Genomic DNA, 22,523 nt, shown 5'->3' with positions numbered 1-22,523 from the left:
CACACCAGATGGACATCGGGGGCATGTTCAGCTGTTGAGCTGCACAACGATTGGAGTTCTGCAGACTCCTTGTGAAACTTTGGCAGATGCATTCAATGTCTGTATCAGACACTTGAGGACTGACACTTGGGGACTGCCCGGCAATTTGCCTTTACACAAACAACCTGTTTCTCGGAACTGTTCATGCCATCATCTAATGCTCTGTGCTGTAGGAGGATCCACACCATACCCAATACGAAAGTCACACTAAACAGTTATTACTAACCCACACTGTGCAACACATAGAACACAAAACACTTTCTATTGTCCCGACACCATTTTTACTAGAACTGAAGTGGACGCACACTGTTGCTACCTAGCAGGAACCATGTAAACTCAAGAGTTTGCTCTTCCCAACAGTACATTGTTCACGCACCTTTTTTTTTAAATTGGATGATTTTTTTTTATACACCCTGTATGTCAATTTAATGATTTGTCTCTCCCTAAGATTTGAATGATTCTAAGTACAGATGTGGCTGAACTAAGCTGTTTTAGGAGTTCCAAAAGGTGCTTTTTCCTTCTCATCAATATGGACTCCTATGAATTTTGAAGTTTCCTCACCAAATATTACACTTATCATTGGTGTAGTACCCCTAAAGGTGCAGAAATATGTTTCATCTTTTCAAAATTTAGTGCGAGTCCATCCACAGAAAACCAGTCGATGGTACTTTAAGGAATCTTGTTTACTATTTCTTCTGTTGTTGTAAGTTTGCTTGGATTGATTACAACAGTAGAATCATTTGCAAAAAGATCTAATACTGCTTGTTGTATATTAGATGGAAGATCACTTACATAACAGTAGCAAACTTAAGACACCCACAGTCAGAACAATGTCGCCATACCATTTTGGTTGAGTTACAATGTACAACTTTTTGCATTCTTTTGGTTAGATATGACATTATCCACTGTTTGGCTATATCATCAATCCCCCAAATTTTCAGTTTATCTAGGAGAACACTGTCATCCACACAGCCTTAGATGGGTGACAGATAATTTCCACCTGTGCTATTTTGTTATTTAATGCTTGCAAAATTTGGTGAGTGAACATGTAAATGGCATTCTTAGTAGAGCAACTCTTCTGCGATCCAAACTGTGATTTGCTGAGTATTACTGTTGCTCAGGTGAGATACTGTTCTAGAATACATCACTTTCTTCAAAATTTTGAAAAATTGTCAGCAGTGAAACAGGTTGATAGTTACTGGCATCTCTCCTATGACCTTACTTTAAGAGAGGTCTAACAATGGCATATTTCAGTTTCTCTGGAAAAATGCCTTCAATTAGTTAGGCATTACACATTTCAAATAAGACAGGGTTTATTATATCAGAACAAATCTATAGTGCTCTATTACAAACACCATAAAACCGAAACGAGTCTCTATTTTTGAGAGAATATACAATTTTCTTCATTTCTGAAAGACAAGTTAGTGATACAGTAATATGAATGAATTTCATGAGAGTGCTTTTTCAATATACTGCTGAGACTTTTCTCTGTAACTGTCTCTATACTTTCTACTATATTTGCGAAATGATTATTAAATATATTTGCTACTTGTGACTCTTCGTTTATAGACCTTCCATTCAGTTCAATAATGATGTTATGCTGTTCTGTGGCTGGTCGTTTCACTACATTCCATGTATCTTCAGACTATTGACAGAATTACTGATTTCTGACATTATGTGCATGTTCCTTGATGTTTTTAATAATCTTTCTTAGTGATTTTAAGTAGTTTTTGTATTATACAAACAACTGATGGATCTCTACTTTTTCCTGCCAACATGCATTTCCCTTATCCTTTCACAAGATACTCTAATCCTTCAACTGATCCACGGTTTTTTACATGGCTGTTTAATATCCTTTCTGATTAGCTTATTCGTAAAGCCATTTTCAAATAATGATGTGAATTTATCATGAAATAGACTAAATTTGATGTTAGCTTTTGGTTCATAATAAATTTCAATCCAAGTCGTCTCCAGTAAACTATTCTGAAAACCTTTCTCCACGAGTCATTAATCATTCTAACCGATTTTCAGTGAGGAGTGTGTGTACTGTAATGCTCTATTTCACTTATGCTAACTATTTATGCATCATGATCAGAGAGAGCATTTGTTACAGGATAGACAGTTATTTTCTTGCTTTGAGCTTCACCAAACAAAACATTATTGTAAGATCAAAATAAGGTTTCCACATCATTTTTCCTATCAGAATCCTTCAGAAAATCTAAGAGGGTGGTTTGAAAAGCTCTCAGAACAGAAATGAAAAAAGTGCTTACATCATTGAAACTTTTTTATTTTCAATGTAGTCTCCTTGTAGATTAATACAATTGGTCCAAAAATGTTCCAATGCCTTGATCCCACCTCGAAAGTGAGCTTCCTCCAGGCCTGCAAAACAGTCATCAACTCCTGCTATCAATTCTTCATTTGAAGTGAATCTTCGTCCGCCAAGAAAAATTTTCAGTTTTGGGAAGAGATGGAAGTCTGATGGAGCCATATCAGGCGAATAAGACATGAGTAGCAACAATTCATATCTTAGTTCCTGTAATTCTGCCATAGCGACAGCACGTTTTTGATCCAGTGTCAACAGTCGCAGCACCCATCTTGCAGATAATATTTTCATTTTTAATTCTTCAGTTAAAATGTGATATACCTTTCAGATGACCTGTGGCAAGCGTAAGCAATTTCACGCACTTTCAATCAGCGATCCTCCATGACCATTTTGTGCACTTTTGCAATTTCTGGAGTAGTGATCCATCTTGGCCGACCACTGCGCGTATCACCATCTAAGCTCTCCTGACCAACTTTAAATTCATTTATCCATTTGGAAACAGCTGAATATGAAGGAGCAGCGCCCCCGATGCATTCTGGAAATTGGCATGCATTCACTTTGCTTTCATACCTTTTTTTTTACAAAGTACTTAATCACTGCTCAAATCTCTATTTTTTCCATTTTCACAAATCACTATGCGGGAACAACAAGAGAGCCATGTCACCGCCACAACACTCTTCCAAGAGCACTGACGTGGCACGTATTTACAGCAACAGTCCAATAATATCACGTGAACAACTTGTTGCCCTAGCACTGACCTCTCGTGGTGATTCTGAGAACTTTTCAAACCATCCTCGTACAGCCATTTAACATTATATTCGATGTTTATAAATTTATACAAATTTCGACTTTAGAATACGCAATAATTCTGGAGCTACGATTCACTATATAGTCAAACACATAGAAGCCAACGTGGTGAACAGTACACACCCATTGGGAAAGTGGCAGGTACCATGAAGTTAAGCCCATGAAGTTAAGCTGCTGGAGCAATAGTCCTCTGCGCAACTGCTACTTCCCATCTCTCTGTCCATCTGCTCCTTACCCTCTCTCTGTCCATCTCCTCGACCCTTCTGAGACCACCTCCCTCTGCTCCCTCTATCCCGCCTCACACTCTCTACCTCCTCCTCCTATCTTCTCTCTCTTCCTCACCCGTCTCTCTGGACTTCTCCTACTCCCCGTCTCTCTGATCATCATCTTTCTCTCTCCCCCTCCTCCTACCCCTCTGTCAGCCCATCTCCACATTCTCCTCTCTCGATTTATCTCCTCCTGTTTCCTTCCTCTGCCCATCCCCTCCACCCCCTCTTTCAGTCAACCTCCAGAGAAGAGGAGCACTTCCCACACTAGTGATCAAAGCAGTTATCAAAGGAGGAGGCACAGGATGGGTGGCCAGGCACGGCAGACAAACACCATACGTATCTGCTGAGGAGAAAATCGTGGTGGTAAGACAGTGGTAGCTCTGCAGCTTTTGCATACACACTCTCAACCAGACTATCATAAAAGGCACTAGTGTTGGCCACGATGGTAGACTGTATTGCCACAGTCTAGTTTTGAATGGAAAAGGGACTGGTAAAAATTGGGGGGGGGGGGGGGAGGGGGGCGAATCCACTCCCCAAGAAGTAACCCTGAGGACACATAGGGACCGCATACTTTGGGTGGCCAGGTAAGACACCTGGGATTACCAAGGAAGTTTCCTATCAAGCATGAGCATCAGGATTTTCATAGTTTCAATGAACGGAAGAGCAACAAGCCCAAAATGTAAAGATGGTAGAAAAAACCAATTGCACTGCCTGAAATTCATAAAAACGGTTTTGTCAGTGAAAAAGCAAAAGCCATTTCAATGCTCCACAAGTAGAGCTGATCAAGACGACCCTAAAGACGCCGCTCAAGGAGACAAATCCACAAGGAACTGCAATAGATAACACAATCGTCAACGAAAAGGGAGCCGGACTTGCCCAGTGGCAGACAGGCCACAATATGAATAATGGTGTCCTCTAAGGCAGAGCCCTCACGTGCCTTGAAAACTTAGACTTTTAAAAAAATTCCTGAAGGAAACTGGACATGTGGCCTCTGAAGCCCCCACATATAGACAGTATGGAGGATACCAGTCCTCCAGCAGGTGTTGTAGATTTTCTCTAAATCAAAAAACATGGTAACAGTCTGGCTCATCCACTGTAAACTATTCAGGACATGGGTCAACAAAGTGACAAGATGGTCAAGTGCAGAATGGCGTGCTCGAAATACACAACATGCAGTGGTAAGTAAACTGCGCGGCTCGAGCTACCATACCAGCTGGGCATGAATCATACACTACATCACCTTGAAAGACAAATAGTGAGAGAAACGGGGCAATAACTAGAAGGAAGGTGTTTGTCCTTACCGAGCTTAGATTCGGTACAACAGTGGCTTCATGCCAGCGTCTGGGAAATGTGCCCTCTGTCCAGATGTGATCGTACTTATGAAGGATGAAGTGCCTTAAATAGGACTTATATAGTGTATGTAGACATATTATCTATGGAGAGTATAGAATTTGAGGAGTAGAGGAGGACTATAGGTATTGAATGATGAATTCAAAAGTGAATGCAAAGTGTAAAATAGATTTGCATCGTTACCACAGAATACCTAATTATAGTATAAACAGAAATGTATACTAGGGTAATGAACCATGAAACCTACTCAGAATGGATGAGGGGGGCATACCCGGCATTTGCTAAGTATATAGGGCAGGTGTACCTACTTGGAGATAGGATGACTTGTGGCCTAAAAAACAGGGATGTTTTAGTAGGGGCATGCCTTACAGAATGGAAAGAGGATGTGCCCTCATAAGGTCAACTCACAAGCAAGGTATAGGTACTAATCCTAGGAGAAGGGGACAGTATCGTGACAGAAGCCACAAATTTTATAGGGGTTATTCTGGAAAGTTTGAGTTTTATGCACAACTAACATTATTACGTTTCATGAAAGTTTGCGAGGATCAAAAGAACACTTTCATTTTGCCCAGAGTTCCTCCAAGCTACAAAAAATAGTAAGAATCGTACATACTAAGGAAAGGTAGTACAAAAGATGAGAATAGAAAATAGATTACTCATGTGCCATGAACACCTGGAATTTATGATTGGAAACAAAAGAGGAGCCTTCACAATTCCTAAATACTAGTGAAGAGCTGACTAAAACCTTGAGTGAATGATCAAAGTTTAGTATTAAAGTAGGATGAGAGAGAATAGTGAAGTAGTAAGCAAAAGATTATTCATGGTTACTGAAAGAAAAGAAATGTATACTCTTAAAATATGAAATTGTTATTATCTGTGATATTATTTACATAATGATTATGTATAAACTATCACATGTTCGATCTGAGGGGAGGGGTATGTAGTGTATCGAGAATTTCTCCATTAATTCTAGAACCACTCAGCCTTCTACCGTCTCAAACACATGATATTTTAGATACGAGTGTGAGAAAGCGGAATCCTACCTACAGCACATCACGTGTATGTGTGTACAGGTTTAAATTCAGTCGCAGGAAGAATGTAGACACAATGGTTGAACGGCACCAACAAGTACCTGTCTGGCAATCCACGGATGTTTAGTGAGTGCATATGAGGGGACCATGGAGTATTTGTGTAACTCTGTGATAATAGTGTCAATGGCTACCGTTATTGAAAAAAGAACTCTTAAAACTCATATTCCAGCCTTGCTAGAGGCAAGGCATATTTCACGAATCCTGTGATACAGAGTTATGGTTATTACGCCAACTCTTTTGTGGATGTAATTAGATTTGTTTCTGATGTGAGTGACTTACAAGCAGTCAGATGTTTATGTGAGAAGGGAGAAGTTTGTTTTGTATGAAGTTTTAATATATTGTTAGTTGATGAAAAGTAACCTTCAAGTATCTATTTATTTCACAAATAGAGGAAGAATTTTAAATATTCCTGTACCTAGCATCACTCTTTGGAGAAGAAATTTAAAGAGATTCCAGAAGCCAGCGAAGAAGATCAGCTGCGGACAAGTAAGTAATCGCCCAAAAGGAGTGGAAGTTAGTATATCTACTTCACACTTCAATTATCGTTCAAAGCATTAGAGTGTACCATCACGAAGCAATATGAAATGGAATGAGCAAGCGAGGACTGCGGTACAAAACGCAAATGGTCGACTTTGGATTATTGGGACAATTTTAGGGAAGTGTGGTTCATCTGTAAATGACACTGTATATAGGACATCAGTGTGACCTATTCTTTAGTACTACTAGAGTGTTTGGGATCAGCACCAGGTTGGATTGAAAGAAGACACTGAAGCAATTTAGAGGTTAGCAGAACCAACATCTGAAGCTGACTGCAAAACAATGCTACTGCTGCCAACATACTTAGGGAGCATGAAGCAAGATGCAAGAAATTATAGCTCATGTGGAGGCTTACAGTCAGTCATTTCCCCCCCCCACTCTATCTGCATGTGGAACAGGAAAGGAAATGACCATTTATGGTATGGGGCACCCTTCGCTACACAGTGTACAGTGGCTTGCAGAGTATGTCAGAGTATGTATGTAGATGTAGACAATAACATTCCTTGCAAACACATCCCAAATCACACAATTAAACTGCTAGAGCATGCCACCTCTTCACACACAGCACTCTCTGCAACAATGTATCATTTCCACTCCAAAACAAAAACATCGCATCTCTTTGATGTCACACAACATGTCGCGTCACAGTGCAACTACGTCATAGGCCAAATCAGACAGGTGGTATCCTACAATGTAGAATACCCACTTTTTTAATCTGCCTATCTGCAGGCTGCTGTTTAAAATTGTTGACAAAATGTCTCAGGAAAACTTACACAGCTGAGGTATTGTACTGCATGTGATAAGATACACAGCACACATTCAGAGATTTTACAGGATCGTACACATTTGCAGTAAACTACAAATGGATACATGGTTGACTGAGAATTATACCAGTGATTCCTAACTTGTATTAGGAAACTATTATTTTCAGCAAAGTCTCGAATTTTTCTCTACTTTTCCACTACTCCCCCCCACCCTCCCCACCTTTCCCCTGCCCACCGTCTAACCTGCAGCACTTCACTGTCCACCACCCGCACCATGCTGTGTGTGTGTGTGTGTGTGTGTGTGTGTGTGTGTGTGTGTGTGTGTGTGTGTGTGTGTGTGAGCATCTCCACTATATGATGAGTATCAACTTTCCTTCTCATAATATTGTCGCAGAAGAAGCTGAGTAGCACCGTGGTGCAGTGGTTACGATACTAAACTGTTGCATGGATGGTCGCGAGTTCAAAACTCACCTGGACTGTACAATTTTAATTTCTATAAACGGTTCGAGTACCTTCTAGAAGTATCCACAAATGTCCAGAATCATTGTACTGGAATGTTGTGTAGCTGTATATATACTGTATGTGTCCTGGTCGGAGGCAGTTCACTTCGCACTCTTGTATGTGCAAGTGCTGAATAAACCTTTGTTAAGTGAAGTTAGTGTTTGTCATTCATCTACTTACACTTTCCTCTGTGTGATATTATTCTGGTGGAGATGCTGGGTATTGGAACTTGTGATACCGCACATTATCGACGACACAGTGGCTCCCATCAGGCCACGACAGAGCCGCTGTTTACGTGGCGAGTAACCAGAGTTTGAGCCATATTCAACAGATCGCAATCTATCGGAGACAGAAGAAGACGTTTACGTGGTGAGAAACCAGAGTTTTGAGCCATATTCAACAGATCGCAATCTATCGGAGACAGAAGAAGAAGAAGAAGACGCTAACATGATAACAACTGCCACCACATGAGACATCCTTCCGGGTTCTCTGGTGACAATGGCCAAGATTCAAACAAGTGCCTGGAGGTATATGAGCATATAGCCAAATTTAACAAATGGGATGACACCCTATGTTTGGCTAACATATTTTTCTACTTGGAGGGCACTGCCAAGCAATGGTATGAGAACAACGAGGGGAAGTTCACAAGCTGGGAAGTATCCCAGGTGGAACTGCGCAAGTATTTCGGCGACACACGACAGAAGTGCAAGGCTGAAAATAAATGAATGTGCAGGGCACAGCATCCAGGAGAAACTTCAGCACCCTACATTCAAGATGTCTTGGAGCTGTGTAAAATAGAGGATCCTAGAATGAAGGAGGAAGATAAGGTTGCGCATCTCATGAAGGGTGTTGCTGAGGACATGTATCAAGCCCTGCTCCTGAGGTGGGTTCGTCAGTAGACGACTTCATAGAATGGTTACAGTATATCGAGACAATGCATCAAAAAGAATTACACCCAAGAAGTTTGAACAGCTCCCAAACATCATATTGATGTCTGTGACGCAGGAAGAAACTGATTTCGCTAGAGTTCTTCGTCAGATAATGAGAGAGGAAGTTCAGAAGGTACCTGGGGTTGCACAGTGAGCAAAAAACCGAGACGCTTCAAGAGGTCATAAGGGAGGAAGTGGAACAGACATTGAATCCAATCTCTCGTCCTTCATTTCCCTTTAAAACGGTGAAAAAGTCGAGATCCAGGTGGAGTTACATTCCCACAATGCTGCACGAGGAACATGTTTGAGCACCAAGATTGACGTCTGGAGGCCCCAGGATAACTAATCAATATGTTACCACTGTGGACGACTGGGACTAGTGGTGTGCTATTGTTGAGAAAGGCGGTGGATATTTGATGATGCCCACACCAGAAGACAGCAGACCGGTCTTAGCCAACGCCAAATCCAGGACGACGAATATGAACAAAAAGATGTGGGTGCAGGATGACATTGGTCACCATCGCTGCATGCTAGCCGCTGGAGAAGATGCTCCCCAACACGCCGATCAAGATCTCCATTGCCATTTCGAAGCTCCAGCCCCCGCAACCTGGAAAACTAAAGGGTGCGACATTCCAGCAAAGAGAAAAATCCTCCGCCGTCGATCACTACAAAAATGATAGGAAACTACGTCGATATCCTCATGGATGGCCGACCAGCCCAAGCTCTTGTGGGCTATGGAACATCTGCAGAAAACTGTATTCTTCGACAACAAAATATCTTTGCTGAAGGTGGCTAGTGTAAAAACCTACAGGAAGATGTACCATTCGTTTGGGTATAAGTGGCCATACATAGCCCTTAGAATTCATTGTCTTACAAGAATGTAGTCATGACGTCATTCTCGGATGGGACTTTTTGAAAGCTTCTCAGGAAATTATAGATTGTGGTCACTCGAAAATTATGCAAGACGATGTGAGATACTGTGGACACGAAGATGCACATCTGAGTGTGGAGAGACTATGTGTGCTGGATAAAGTGATCATTCCTGCAGTCAGCATTAGAAAGGTAACTGTCACGTTTCATGCCATGCACAACCCATGGATCTTGTAGTGGAATGTAAGAGAAGCATACCACAGAAGAATAACTTGGCCATACCAGTCTCTGTCGTCTCGTTTAAGAACGGATTCGGGGAATTGTGGATAGTTCGCTGTCACCGAGAACTGCAGATACTTCCAAGACGCATGCGCGTAGCAAACACTGAACCATTAATTGAGGAACAGCGGAGCGTCATAGAAGCTTCTCATGTCAAGTCTGTGGGCAAAATTAGCACTACCACTACGAGACAAGATCTTCTAGCTCGGCTATTACCAGATTTCACTAAGGAACAACAGAAGAAGCTACTTGCCATTCTTCAAGAGTTCTCTGAATGCCTCAATCCACAGGTGAAGAGCAAATTAGGCAAATTGACAGTGAAGCACCGGATTAGCACTGGAGACCATCAACCAATAAGTCAGAGAGCGTACCATGCGTCAGCAACAAAACGTCGAATAATTCGTGACAAGGTAGAAAAAATGATGAAGAATGACACCATTCTGCCTTCGCAGAACCCATGGTCATCACCAGTGGTCCTCGTCAGAAAGAAGGATGGCAGTTGGCACTTTTGTGTTGATTACAGGAAGCTTAATAAGATAACTAAAAAGGACACTTACCCTCTTATATGAATTGACGATACACTAGATTGTCTGAAGAGGGCTAAGTTTTTTCTCAACCATGGGACGTGTACTCGGGATACTGGCAAATAGAAGTAGATGGGGCTGATCGTGAGAAAACTGCATTCATCACCCCTAAGGGCCTGTATGAGTTTAAGGTAATGCCGTCTGGTTTGTGCATTGCACCAGCACCTTTTGAACGCATGATCGATAATCTTCTAAGCCTCCTGAAGTGGATGTTGTGTCTTTGTTATTATTATACATTATAGTATTCTGACAGACATTTGATGAACATATAAAAAGACTGGGGGCCATTCCTGTGTGTCTCCAACAAAGTGGACTAAAACTTAATCCAAGAAAGTGTCTCTCTGGAGCAAAAGAAATCAAAATACTTGGACACCTTGTGTCAAATGAAGGTGTGCGGCCAGACCCAGAAAAGGTGAGATCTATAATGGAATTTCCTATTCCTAAAAGTACTAGAGATGTGAGAAGCTTCCTCAGATTTTGTTTTATTACCGTCATTTTATCAAAGACATTTGTATCAAAGCCAAGCCACCCCAAGAGCTGTTAAAAGCTGATGCTAAATTTATCTGGGGTGGTGTTCAACAAGATTCTTTCTATGTGCTGCGAAAAGCTCTGACAACTGACCCTGTACTTCATCTGTATGATGAGAGGATGCCAGCAGGTATGGGATCGGTGCTGTTCTGGTGCAAATTCTGGTTGGAAAAGACAAGGTTATAGCCTATGCTTCTAGGACACTTACAAAAGCCGAGAGAAACTACTCAACTACAGAAAGAGAATGTCTTGCTATGATCTGGGCCATGTGCAAATTTCGACATTATCTCTGTGGAAGGCCATTCACAGTTGTTACAGACCATCATTCACTTTGTCGGTTGACAGGTCTTAAGTATCCAACAGAACGACTCGCCAGGTGGGCACTAAGTCTTCAAGAATATGACATTACCATAATATACAAAAGTGGAAGAAAACACCCAAGATGCCGATTGCCTCTCAAGAAACCCTGTGGAAGACCATCACGACTGTCTCGCTGCACTCCAGGATTTTTCTGCTGAGCACAAGAACGCCAAGATATCTCAAACTATGCTTGCCTTAAATCGGTCGGAGGACGTGAAAGGACAATTTAAGGTAGTTAATGGATTACTTTCCAAGAAAAACTATGATCTGTTTGGAAAGAGGTGGCTACCAGTGATTCCTAAACACGCGCAATTAGATGTTCTACAGAAATTCCATAGACACCTGAAGCCGGACATTTAGGATTTATTATCCGCAAGAGATTTTTCTGGTCAGGTTTATTTAGGAGTGTCTGTCACTATGTGTCGCACTGTAGAGTGTGCCAGAGGAGAAAGGCAGTTCCTCAGAAGCCACCTGGCTGACTCATACCAACTCCACCAGCCAAAATGCCTTTCTAGCGTGTTGGGATTGACCTCCTGGGACGTGTTCCAATGTCTGCTAGTGGCAATAGATGGATTATTGTTTGCATTGATTATCTGACACGCTAAGCCATTACAGCCGAAGTATCCGAGGTAACCAAATTCATAGTGGAAGACATTGTATTAAAACACGGTGCCCCAAGTTCGTTAATTACGGATCAAGGGAAAGTTTTTCAATTGAATCTTGTGACCGAGATAAATAGTTGGTGCAACATTACTCATCACATGACGACTGCCTACCATCCACAAACTAACGGACTTACTGAACGGCTTAATAAGACCTTGGCCAACATGCTATCAATGTTTGTCAATGTAGAGCAGAGCAACTGGGACGAGATGCTACCTTTCATAACATTTGCCTAAAACACCACCAAACAAGACACCACAGGATTTATGCCATTTTCCTGGTGCATGGGCATGAGGCAACTACGATGATGGACACTGTGTTTTCGTTACATCCTGATGATGTGGGCGACAACTACATTGGCCAGGTGTTAATAAGAGCTGAGGAAGCTCGGCACTTAGCTTAATTCCACACGTTGCAGGCTCAAGAAAACTATTGCTGAAGGTAAGATGCGAGCCACCGCCCTGTTGCCTACCAGCCTGGTGGCCGCGTCTGGATCTTCAATCCTGTTCAGAAGGTTGGTCTCTCTGAGAAGCTCCTCAGGCGCTACTTTGTACCTTATAAGGTTTAAGACAATTGTCTGATGTTACTTATTAAGTTGAAGATTTTGACCCTGATACAAGACGACAAAAGGTCAGAGATACGGTCCACATCCTTTGAATAAAGCCCTATAAGGATCCTGCAACCAGGGTAAATTCGAAGCTCCAGCGACAGGCAACAAACGGAAAGGTAACGAAGAGCGTAGCAGCAAAGGAAGTGCTAAGAAGATCACCACCAGGGCGAGACTGTAACACCGAGATGCTGTTCTCTTAAGAAGGGAGCAATGTCACAGGAGAAGCTGACTAGCACTGTGAGAGAGTTCAAAACTCACCTGGACTGTACAATTTTAATTTCTATATTCGGTTCGATTGGATTTTATTGGATTGTTTGAGGGAAGAGACCGAACAGCGAGGTCATCAGCCTCACCAGATTAGGGAGGACGGGGAAGGAAGTCGGCCGTGCCCTTTCAAAGGCACCATCCCAGCATTTGCCTGGAGCGATTTAGGGAAATCACGGAAAACCTAAATCAGGATGGCCGGACACGGGATTGAACTGATGTCCTCCAGAATGCGAGTCCAGTGTGCTAAATATTCGGTTCGAGTACATTCTACAAGTATCCACAAATATCTAGAATCATTGTACTGGAATGTTGTGTAGCTGTATATATACTGTATGTGTCCTGGTTGGAGGCAGTTCACTTCGCACTCTTGTATGTGCAAGGTAATTCTACACTATTTATGTAATTTTTCGCATATTTCCACCACCATGGATCCTTGCTCCTTCAATCTGCATCAATACAGAAAATTTTCCTTATCCCTAGCCAGATGTCAGTTCCACATACTGTTCCTGTATTGTTGCTTGGCTCAAAGAATCCCGCCTACTGGGCTTAGCATCAAATTGCCCATCTCTGGCTACCACACCACCTTCCACGATGACCCACACCTGTTCAGTTTCTGCCAATCCTTAGACCTCACCAACATAGTCCTGCAAAACCATGTTAACCAAGCCCAAATCTCCTTGCGTACCTTCTCTCCATCTGCAAAATTCTACTGCTATGTAATCCCAAATTACTGGAACTCTTGCCCTGCAAGAACGTGAGCAACATGCACAACACCACCTAAAAAAGCTCCCTACCCTTCTCACTTCCTACACCCACTTTGGAGTATCACTGTCCACCATCTCTACAGCACCACCAAACCTCCGCCACATCCCCCATAGCTGACAAACACTGCCTTGCAGACCTACTACACTCGCCCCAACCTCCAAAACTCCCTCCCACTACCTCACAGAATCCAGAACATAAACAGACCCACAACACAGTAATGAACCTTTCCTCCAGAAAGAACCTTTAGCCCCACAGAAATGTCAGTCCTTTCCAGAGGCCAAATCTTGTGCATCACTCTCAAATTCAATCATTCAGGACTTGTGAAAGACCTTCTCTTCTTCTCCCGGTCCCTACAATGGTAACACTTTTTTGCCACCAACCCTACCAGCCTCAACTAAAGACCAATACTGAAACTTGCTAACTCAGTGCACTCCTCCATCCAACTCTGATCCACCACCACCGACCCCAAATCACCCCGTTAACTTTCCAGAATTTATTAACTTCAAACCTTGCTTCACAATCATCCCCCAAATCCCTCAACATGCAAACTAACCTTACATCCACAGAAAGAACCGCAGTCCACCATCTAAAAACTGATCCCAGCCTTATAATCCTACCTGCAGACAAAGGCTCCACCACTTGTCAGACATTTCCAACTACAGACCTGGCCACAGCGACCCCATTCCAGTAATCCAGTAGGATCTCCTGTCACTATAAAATCCACAGGCTCATCACATAACCTCCACCCGTAGTCTCTCTCTCTCTCTCTCTCTCTCTCTCTCTCTCTCTCTCTCTCTACTCGTCACTACCACTCTCCGGCACTCCTACCTTTTACATGCTTCCTAAAGTCTATAAACCCAGGATACTTCACTGTGACCAGTTACTGTGCCAACACTGAGAGAATCTCTGCTCTCACAGAGCAACACCTTCAATCTATTACCCAAAACCTATCTCCTATATAAAAGATACCAACCATTTCCCCCACTGACTCTACAGTTCCTGTCCCTTTATCACACTGTGCGCTCCTTATCACTGTTGACGCCACCTCCCTGTACACTAACATTCCTAATGCCCATGGCCTTACCGCTATTGAACACTACCTTCTCAATGCCCGAAGGATTCCAAACCAACAACTTCCTTCCTAGTCGCCATGACCAACTATGTCCTCTCCCACAACTGCTTCTCCTTTGAAGGCATTACCTACAAACAAATCCATGGTACGGCTATGGGCACCCGCATGGCACCATCTTATGCCAACCTAAGCATGGGCCATCTGGAGGAATCCTTCCAATACACCCAGAATCCTGAACCCCTCACCTGGTTCAGGTTCATTGATGACATCTTTGCTATCTGGATTGAAAGTGAGGACACCCTATCCACATTCCTCCAGAACCTCAACAATTTCTCCCCCATTTGCTTCACCTGATACTACTCGACCCAACATGCCACCTTTCTAGATGTTTACCTCCACCTCAAAGATGGCTATATCAGTACCTCTGTCCATATCAAACCTACAAACCACCAGCAATACCTCCATGTCGACAGCTGCCACCTGTTCCATACCAAGAAGTCCCTCCATACAGCCTAACTACCCGCGGTCGTTACATTTGCAGTGACAAGCAGTCTCTTTTGAAATATACCGAGGGTCTCACTGAAGCCTTTATAGAGCGTGATTATCCTCCCAACCTTGTGCAAAAACAAATATCTTGTGCCTTATCTTTCCAGTCACCACCATCTGGTCACAGGGGAGCATTCCCCCTCATAACTCAGTACCACCGAGGACTGGAGCAACTGAATTACATTCTCTGCCAGAATTTTGATTACCTCTCGTTGTGCCCTGAAATGAGAAATATCCTGCCCACTATTCTTTCCACCCTTCCCACAGCCGTATTCTGCCATCCACCGAACCTACACAATGTACTCATTCATCCCTGCACAACCTCTACTCCGAAGCCCTTACCTCATGTCTCATTTCCCTGTAATAGACCTAGATGCAAGACATGTCCCATACATCCTCCCACCACCACCTACACCAGTACGATCACTGATATCACCTATCCCACCAAAGTAAGGGCTAAATGTGAAACCAGTCATGTGGTCTACAAGCTAAGCTGCAACCTTGCGCTGCATCCTCTGTAGGCAGGACAACAAACAAGTTGTCTGTCTGCATGAATGGCCACCGAAAACTGTGGCCAAGAAGCAAGTGGACCACCCTATTGCTGAACACACATCCGAACATGATATCCTTCATTTCAATGACTGCTTCACAGTCTGCACCACATGGATCCTTCCCATCAACACCAGCTTTTCTAAATTGCGCAGGTGGGAACTTTCCCTGCAATATATCCTACATTCCTGTAATCCTCCTGGCCTCAACCTTTGTTAGTCACTGTTCTCACCCATCCAGCCCCTTCCCTGTTCCCATTCCAGCACTACACAGCCATCATTCCACCACCACACCCAGACTTTTTATTTCTCTCCTTTTCCACTACTCCCCCTCCCCAACTCTCCCTTGCACTCCGTCCAACCTGCATCACTTCACAGTCCATCACCCCCACCATACCATCCCTCTTCTTCCTCGCCCCAGCCTCTTCCTAACCCCCCCCCCCCCCCCCCCAAGTTGTCACTCCCATGATGCACTGGTGCTGAAGCTTGCCGTGTGGTTTCAGTAACCTGAGACTGCAGTCGTGTGTGAGTTGCGTTTGTGTGCGTGTATTGTAGACGAAGGCCTTAACCGTTGAAAGCTTTAAGTGTGTGTCTTTTCGTTGGGCCTATCTGCGACTCGGCATCTCCGCTATATGGTGAGCAGCATAGTGTTATTTTTCATCTCGGATTTTCCATTGTTTGAAGAGTGCAAATTTGCCATTTATTGGTGCTGCTGCATATTATAAACCATCTCAGCTAGAATATCATCATCATCATCATCATCATCATCATCATCATCATCTTGCAGATCCATCTAAATTTTTGTCCTATGGATTTTGTACACACACACACACACACACACACACACACACACACATCTACACTCTGCAAAACACCATGAGGTGCATGGCAAATGGTACATCCCACTGTAACAGTTATTAGGATTTCTTCCTGTTACATTCATGTATGGAGTGTGGGGAGAATGATTGGTTGAATGGCTCTGTACATGCAGTAATTACTCTAATCTTATCCTCATGATCCCTATGTGAGTGATACATAGTGGATTTTAGTATATTCCTAGAGTCAACATTTAAAGTTGGTTCTTGAAACTTCGTTAGCAGACTTTCTTGGGCTAGTTTATGCCAGAGTCTTCCAGTTAAGTTCCTTCAGTATCTCTGTGACACTCTCCCACAAATCATAGAAACCTGATTCGTGCTGCCCTTCTCTGTATACGTCCAATATCCCAAACTTTTGTCCTATCTGGTAAGGGTCCTATACACTTGAGCAATATTCTAGAACTGGTTGCTCGAGTGGTTTGTAAGCAATCTCTTTTGCAGAGTAACTGCACTTCCCAGCATTCTACCAATAAACTGAAGTTTGACACCTGTTTTACCCACAACTGAACCTATGTGAACATTCCATTTCATATCCCTACAAATGATACACCCAGGTGTTTGTACAAGTTGGTCAACTTCTACAGTGACTCATTGATTATTCTCAGTGGTATTATAGTCATACAATACTATGTTTTTGTTTTGTAAAGTGCAAAATTTTACATTTCTGAACATTTAGAGTAAGTTGCCAATCCCTGCATCATGTTGAAATCTTATCAAGATCTGACTGAATATTTATGCAGCTTCTCTCAGATAGTACTTCATTACAGATAATTGCATGCTCTGCAAAAAGCCTAATTTTACTATTAATATTATCTGCAAGATAATTAACATACAACATGAACAGCAACAGTACCAACATATTTCACTCGGGCACACCTGACGTTACTTTTAAATCTGAAAATAACTCTCCATCCAAGAGAACATGCCGTTTCATCCCTACCAAAAAGTCCTCAATCCAGTCACAAAATTAACTTGATACCCCTTATGATCGCACTTTCTACAATAAGCGTAGATGCGGTACCAAATCAAATGCTTTTCAGAAATCAAGAAACACTGCATCTACATGGTTGCCTTGATTCAAAGCTTTCAGTATGTCATGTGGAAAAGTGCGCACTGGGTTTCACATGATCGGTGTTTTCGAATCCATGCAGGTTGGCACTGAGGTCATTCTTTTCAAGGTACCTCATTATGTTTGAGCTACGAATATGTTCTAAGATTCTACAACAAATGTGTGTCAAGGGTACTGGACGGTAGTTTTGTGGATCACTTCTACTATCCTTTTTGTAGACAGTTTTCCAAGAACTGGGTGCGGTTTTTCGTTCAAGGGATATACAATAGCTTACAATTAGAAGACTGGCTAACACAGCCGCAAATTCACTATAGAATATGACAGGGATTTCATCAACACCTGGAGCTCTCAATTTCAGTTCCTGTCTCATTCACTAGGGACTGAACACTAACTTTGGTGCCACTAACAGCATTTACATACAACCAGAATTTCTTTGGGTTCTGAGAAAGATCACTTGACAGTATTCTGCTACAGAAATCATTGCACCTTTCTCTCATGATAGCCAAATGCATTTCATTAAGGATCTCTATCTATTGCCTTACACTTTGTTTCACACATATTATGCAGTAATCTCTGTTCCTTCAGAAGTTTATTTACAGTGACTGTATATCATGGAGGTCTCCACCAATCCGGAGCATGGGTAACTATTCTTTTAAACTTGGGCCAGAGTTCCTGTACGTACTGGAAGTTTTAAGTTACACACTACTGAACATATACATCTTCCTGCTTGTTTTAGTTGTCCTTTGTTGCTACAACCATATCATGGTCACTGATACCAGTTTTGATGTGGACATCCTCAAAAATGTCAGGTGTATTTGTTGCTATTAGATTCCACATGTTTCCAGCAAGAGTGAAGTTCCTGACCATCTGTTCTAGGCAGTTTTTTGAGAAGCGATGTCTTATCAGCCTACCACTAACTGCAATTGTTATAATTAAATCTTGGAGGATTAAAGTTTTCACTAATGATTACAGTATGACTGGAGAATTACTTACAAGTGAACTGAGGTTTTCTCCAAAGTTTTGTGTTACATCAGGATATGAGCCTTGTGGGCAGTGGAAGGCTCCAATTATCATTTTATCCCACCTCTGATACTGAGTCTTGCACAAACAATCTCACATGCAGCTTCATACAATTTGTGATTTTAGTATTCCATATCACTATTCTACAAACCAATACTACATTTCTCCATTTTGTAATTAACTATCAAAAAGAACTACAGCTCAGCAATACTAACTGAGCACTGTCCACAACAAACAATAAAGTTGAGAGCATTGTTGGAAAATACAAAAACCATTTGAAAACAAGTTTCAGCACTATCTGCTGATCAATTCTGAAACCGTCCAATAAAATAAGGAAAAAAAGCTGAAAATGACTAATTAATAACCAGCATCAGATGTAAAGAAGGCAATGTATGCTTTTCATATTTTTGCTATCCCATCATGATATTTCCATTATTTGAAATTTTACTTTTAAAACTCTTCTTTGGTTTGGGCTCTTAACTTAAAATTTTACAAAAAAAATTAAATGGTCATCTGACATACCCTGCCCGAGTTATGATAGAATCAGGCATCTGAAATGCCTGATTTGATATGGATTCTAAGTATAAAATAAAGAAAACTTTTAAAAGTACACTTTCAAACTTTATATTTGGACTTGTTTATGAAACTGTTCTTTGCATGAATCATACTTTAACAAAAGTGATAAATAACTGCTTTTATGTCCCACCTGTTTCAGTTCTGACCTATAGGGTCAACAACAAACGTATTTCAGGAACATTTTTTCAAAGAATATACATGGTTTAAATTACCAATCCCCTGCAGTGCCGAATGTGGATGGTAGGTGTAAGGGGCTTTTCAATTTTATTCTATGTCAATGATGAAATTGAATTAGAATATTGCTCTGTGCACCTAAGATTGCCATCAGGTATGTAAACATTTAAGAAAAAATGAAGTTTAGATTCAATTGTCTATGTATCACTCCACAACTTCAAAGTTCACCAAATTTGATTTTTTTTCCAGTGGAGTCATCTTTAAGTGAAGATAAGAACTATTAATTTCAATCCCATAAGCTTTTCACTATTATTTTTACCTAATACTATGACTAACGACTTAGCCTACACTTCACTAGCTTAAGTGTGTAATGTCTCCTTGAATAAAATTATGATATTTTTAGACACCATGAATTTCAAGAAGAATCTGAAAACAGTGCATGCTTCAACATTTTTCACAATCAATCTAAATAGTGTATCCCACTTTTTGGACATAATTTCCACTTACTGGTCTATGTACTTCATGAATAAAAAAATGAGGTCTGCAGATCAACTCATTACTAAGTAGAAGCTCTCTCAAAATAAGGAAATTGGTGCCTGACTAATGAAGGGCCTTCAAAACTGAATTTCTAAAAATGGTTGGACTTAAGACAGCAATATTTGGCAGTTTTATTGTTAAGACACGTAGGTGTACCAAATATGACCCTTAAAAAACCTGGAGCTCCATAAATTTGTATGGATTTTAGTTATGTTCTTCCTCAATTACTATGTTTAACATCACAATATGTATGTTTAAGGATTTACCAAAGTAATTCACTGGTTATTAGCTCCTGAGGCATAATGTGTAATGGGCCCTCGATGTAAAAACTGTAATAATAAATTTCTATGAGGCAGCAGGCCACCATCTTTAGGCATGGAGTTGAGTAGCAGTAGTTGTATAATGCCTTTTTATGTGATGGTTACTCTGAGCAGCACAAGTGCTAGGAGACAGGATAGGTAGTAACGTCACGGCAGAGAAAGTATCCATCCAGTGCCCTCCAATTATGGAAAGGACAAATGTGACCATGATGTGGCAAAATAAACCCTCCCTTAAGTTGCAGGCATGAGTGCAAGTTATTAACCATGCCTGAATTTGATCCTACACCAAGTGTTTAGTGAAATAATTTACCCAGCCATCTGTTGAATCCTAAGTGCCAATAGCATTTACTCCCAAATTTTCCTGACAGATTATGCCAAATCAACATTGATTAGTTTATTAGCTACAGATATGTAGTGCTTTCTTAATGATGGCCTACCAATAGGACAAAAGAATTTTTGTATTTCAAGACATCTTGTGTACTCTAAGACATTAGTCAGCAACAATCTTGTGCAGTTTTCTGTTTCACCTCTGTCATCAACCAAGGTGCACTGGACAATGTATACGATTATCTACAATGAAAAATGGTCTATTACATTACACAATCCTTTAAACCAAGAAGTCCCTTACACTACTCAAGATGATAGACTTTTTATTCTTTCAGCGTTTTTCGTAACTCGACATGTCACATGGGTTAAGAAACTGACACATATTCAAAATAAACGAAATATAAGAATCTGTGATGCGCATGACTATTGTACATTATATCTCATGTCAGAATCAGGAACACAACGGCTTAGTGACAAATATGGAAATCTTGCTTTGTAAGAAATTAGGCATTTCTTCGCCTCGGCTTATACAAGACATTTTTTTTTTATAGGCTATTATTTTTAAGCCTGATACTCATTTGAACAAAATAGTCTATATTTGTAAATCAGAAATACAACGAACACATCGTAAATAAATAAAAACGAAGTCCGCTTCTTGCAGAAGTTTCTTTGGTGAAGCGCATAAAACACGACGAATCAGTGTGTTCCCAACAGCATATGTACATTTGCTTTAACGTATGTCCAGATTGATAAAATTAAATATAAAATACCGTACGAGTAATAGAATAAATATCAACAGTGCCTTACATTCTATATATTGTCGTAATAATAGACATTCCCTAGGTTTACGGTCGGGCTCAGGCATGTACATAATATTTAGTTTCTGTCAAGTTATGCAGCCATTCCCTATAATAAATATGGTACAGATACCAAATCTAATTAGGAATGTAAGCACCTTTAAGATTCGGGGTGGCGAATTGTTAAATTATCTAGCGCTGTGTGATTCTCACTCTCTACCATCCACAATTTCTTCTTTTCTTCATAAATCAAACTTCTCTGACGAATGATGAAAGCTGACACATCAAATACATCACTGCTCCACTTACACTCTGGCTGTTTCTGCATTTCAGCCTTTGTTGTATATAAACAACGGATTCAATACAATGCAAATACGAAGACCTAGCCGCAATAATTGTCAACCTCGTAACTCACTTTGGCATCATCACTGGAGATGGCGCTACGTGGGCTGGCAATTGGTATCAGGTTCAATTTCTTCTTTTCTTCATATATCAAGTTTTTCTGCTCAAGGATGAACTTTGACAACTCATCCATCACACTGTCAATTCAAAATCAACATTCAAACTTTGTCGTTGACAGAACGCAAAATTTTAGTGTACCAAAGATCACAATCAACCGCCAAAGTATTCATAACCCATGTCCGTAAGCAACAGGAGCCGGGTTTAAGCCGGGATCGCACACGTAACTAAGTATAACTTCTGTCATTCCTTAGTGGCACCGTGAGCTATCGTTCGAACATGACGCCACAAATTCTAAGTAGCTCCACAGCTTTCAATAAGCCGTCAACTGAAATCGTACGGGTGGGTATTAATGTCATAGTGGAGTTGTGACAAGAATTAAATACAAAGAAGACGAAACCCATTAATGTTGGATCCGACAATAGGTTTCGCGCAGTAATAAATCAGGGGCTAGAAACACTCGAAGTCGTAAATGCCGTCTGCTACGTCAAACTACCCAACAGCTGCCATGTAAATATCATGTGGAGACACACCACTCTACCAAGATTTTAAAATCTTATTCTATTCATTGATATAGGCATTTCACAACTAATTTTTAGTTCAACAGCTGTCACATCACATTCATGGTCTACTTCCGGAATATAATGAACAACTTACACAGTGGATG

The 22,523-nt window shown here is 41.3% G+C and overlaps 1 protein-coding gene across 10 annotated transcripts in view; it reads right to left on the bottom strand.

Moving 5' to 3' along the window:
- The window catches only part of LOC126266869 (uncharacterized), a 128,391-nt gene extending 106,364 nt beyond the window's left edge, over positions 1–22,027 (bottom strand). For 3 of the 10 annotated variants that reach the window (XM_049971497.1, XM_049971498.1, XM_049971502.1), the window contains exon 1: positions 21,556–21,895. Coding sequence is in view for 1 of the 10 variants with exons in the window: in XM_049971494.1 (XP_049827451.1) it covers positions 21,813–21,932 (120 nt within the window). In the remaining 9 variants the exon portion in view is untranslated. Of the gene's footprint in view, positions 1–21,555 lie in introns of all 10 variants that reach the window. The other 7 variants (XM_049971494.1, XM_049971501.1, XM_049971495.1 and 4 more) reach the window with 7 other exon arrangements.
- Between the last annotated feature and the right edge of the window lie 496 nt (positions 22,028–22,523).

Source organism: Schistocerca gregaria, chromosome 4 (assembly GCF_023897955.1).
Source record: "Schistocerca gregaria isolate iqSchGreg1 chromosome 4, iqSchGreg1.2, whole genome shotgun sequence".
Taxonomy (NCBI): domain Eukaryota; kingdom Metazoa; phylum Arthropoda; class Insecta; order Orthoptera; family Acrididae; genus Schistocerca; species Schistocerca gregaria.
The sequence above is the reverse complement of the archived record's forward strand: the minus strand, read 5'-3'. Positions and strand labels throughout refer to the sequence as shown.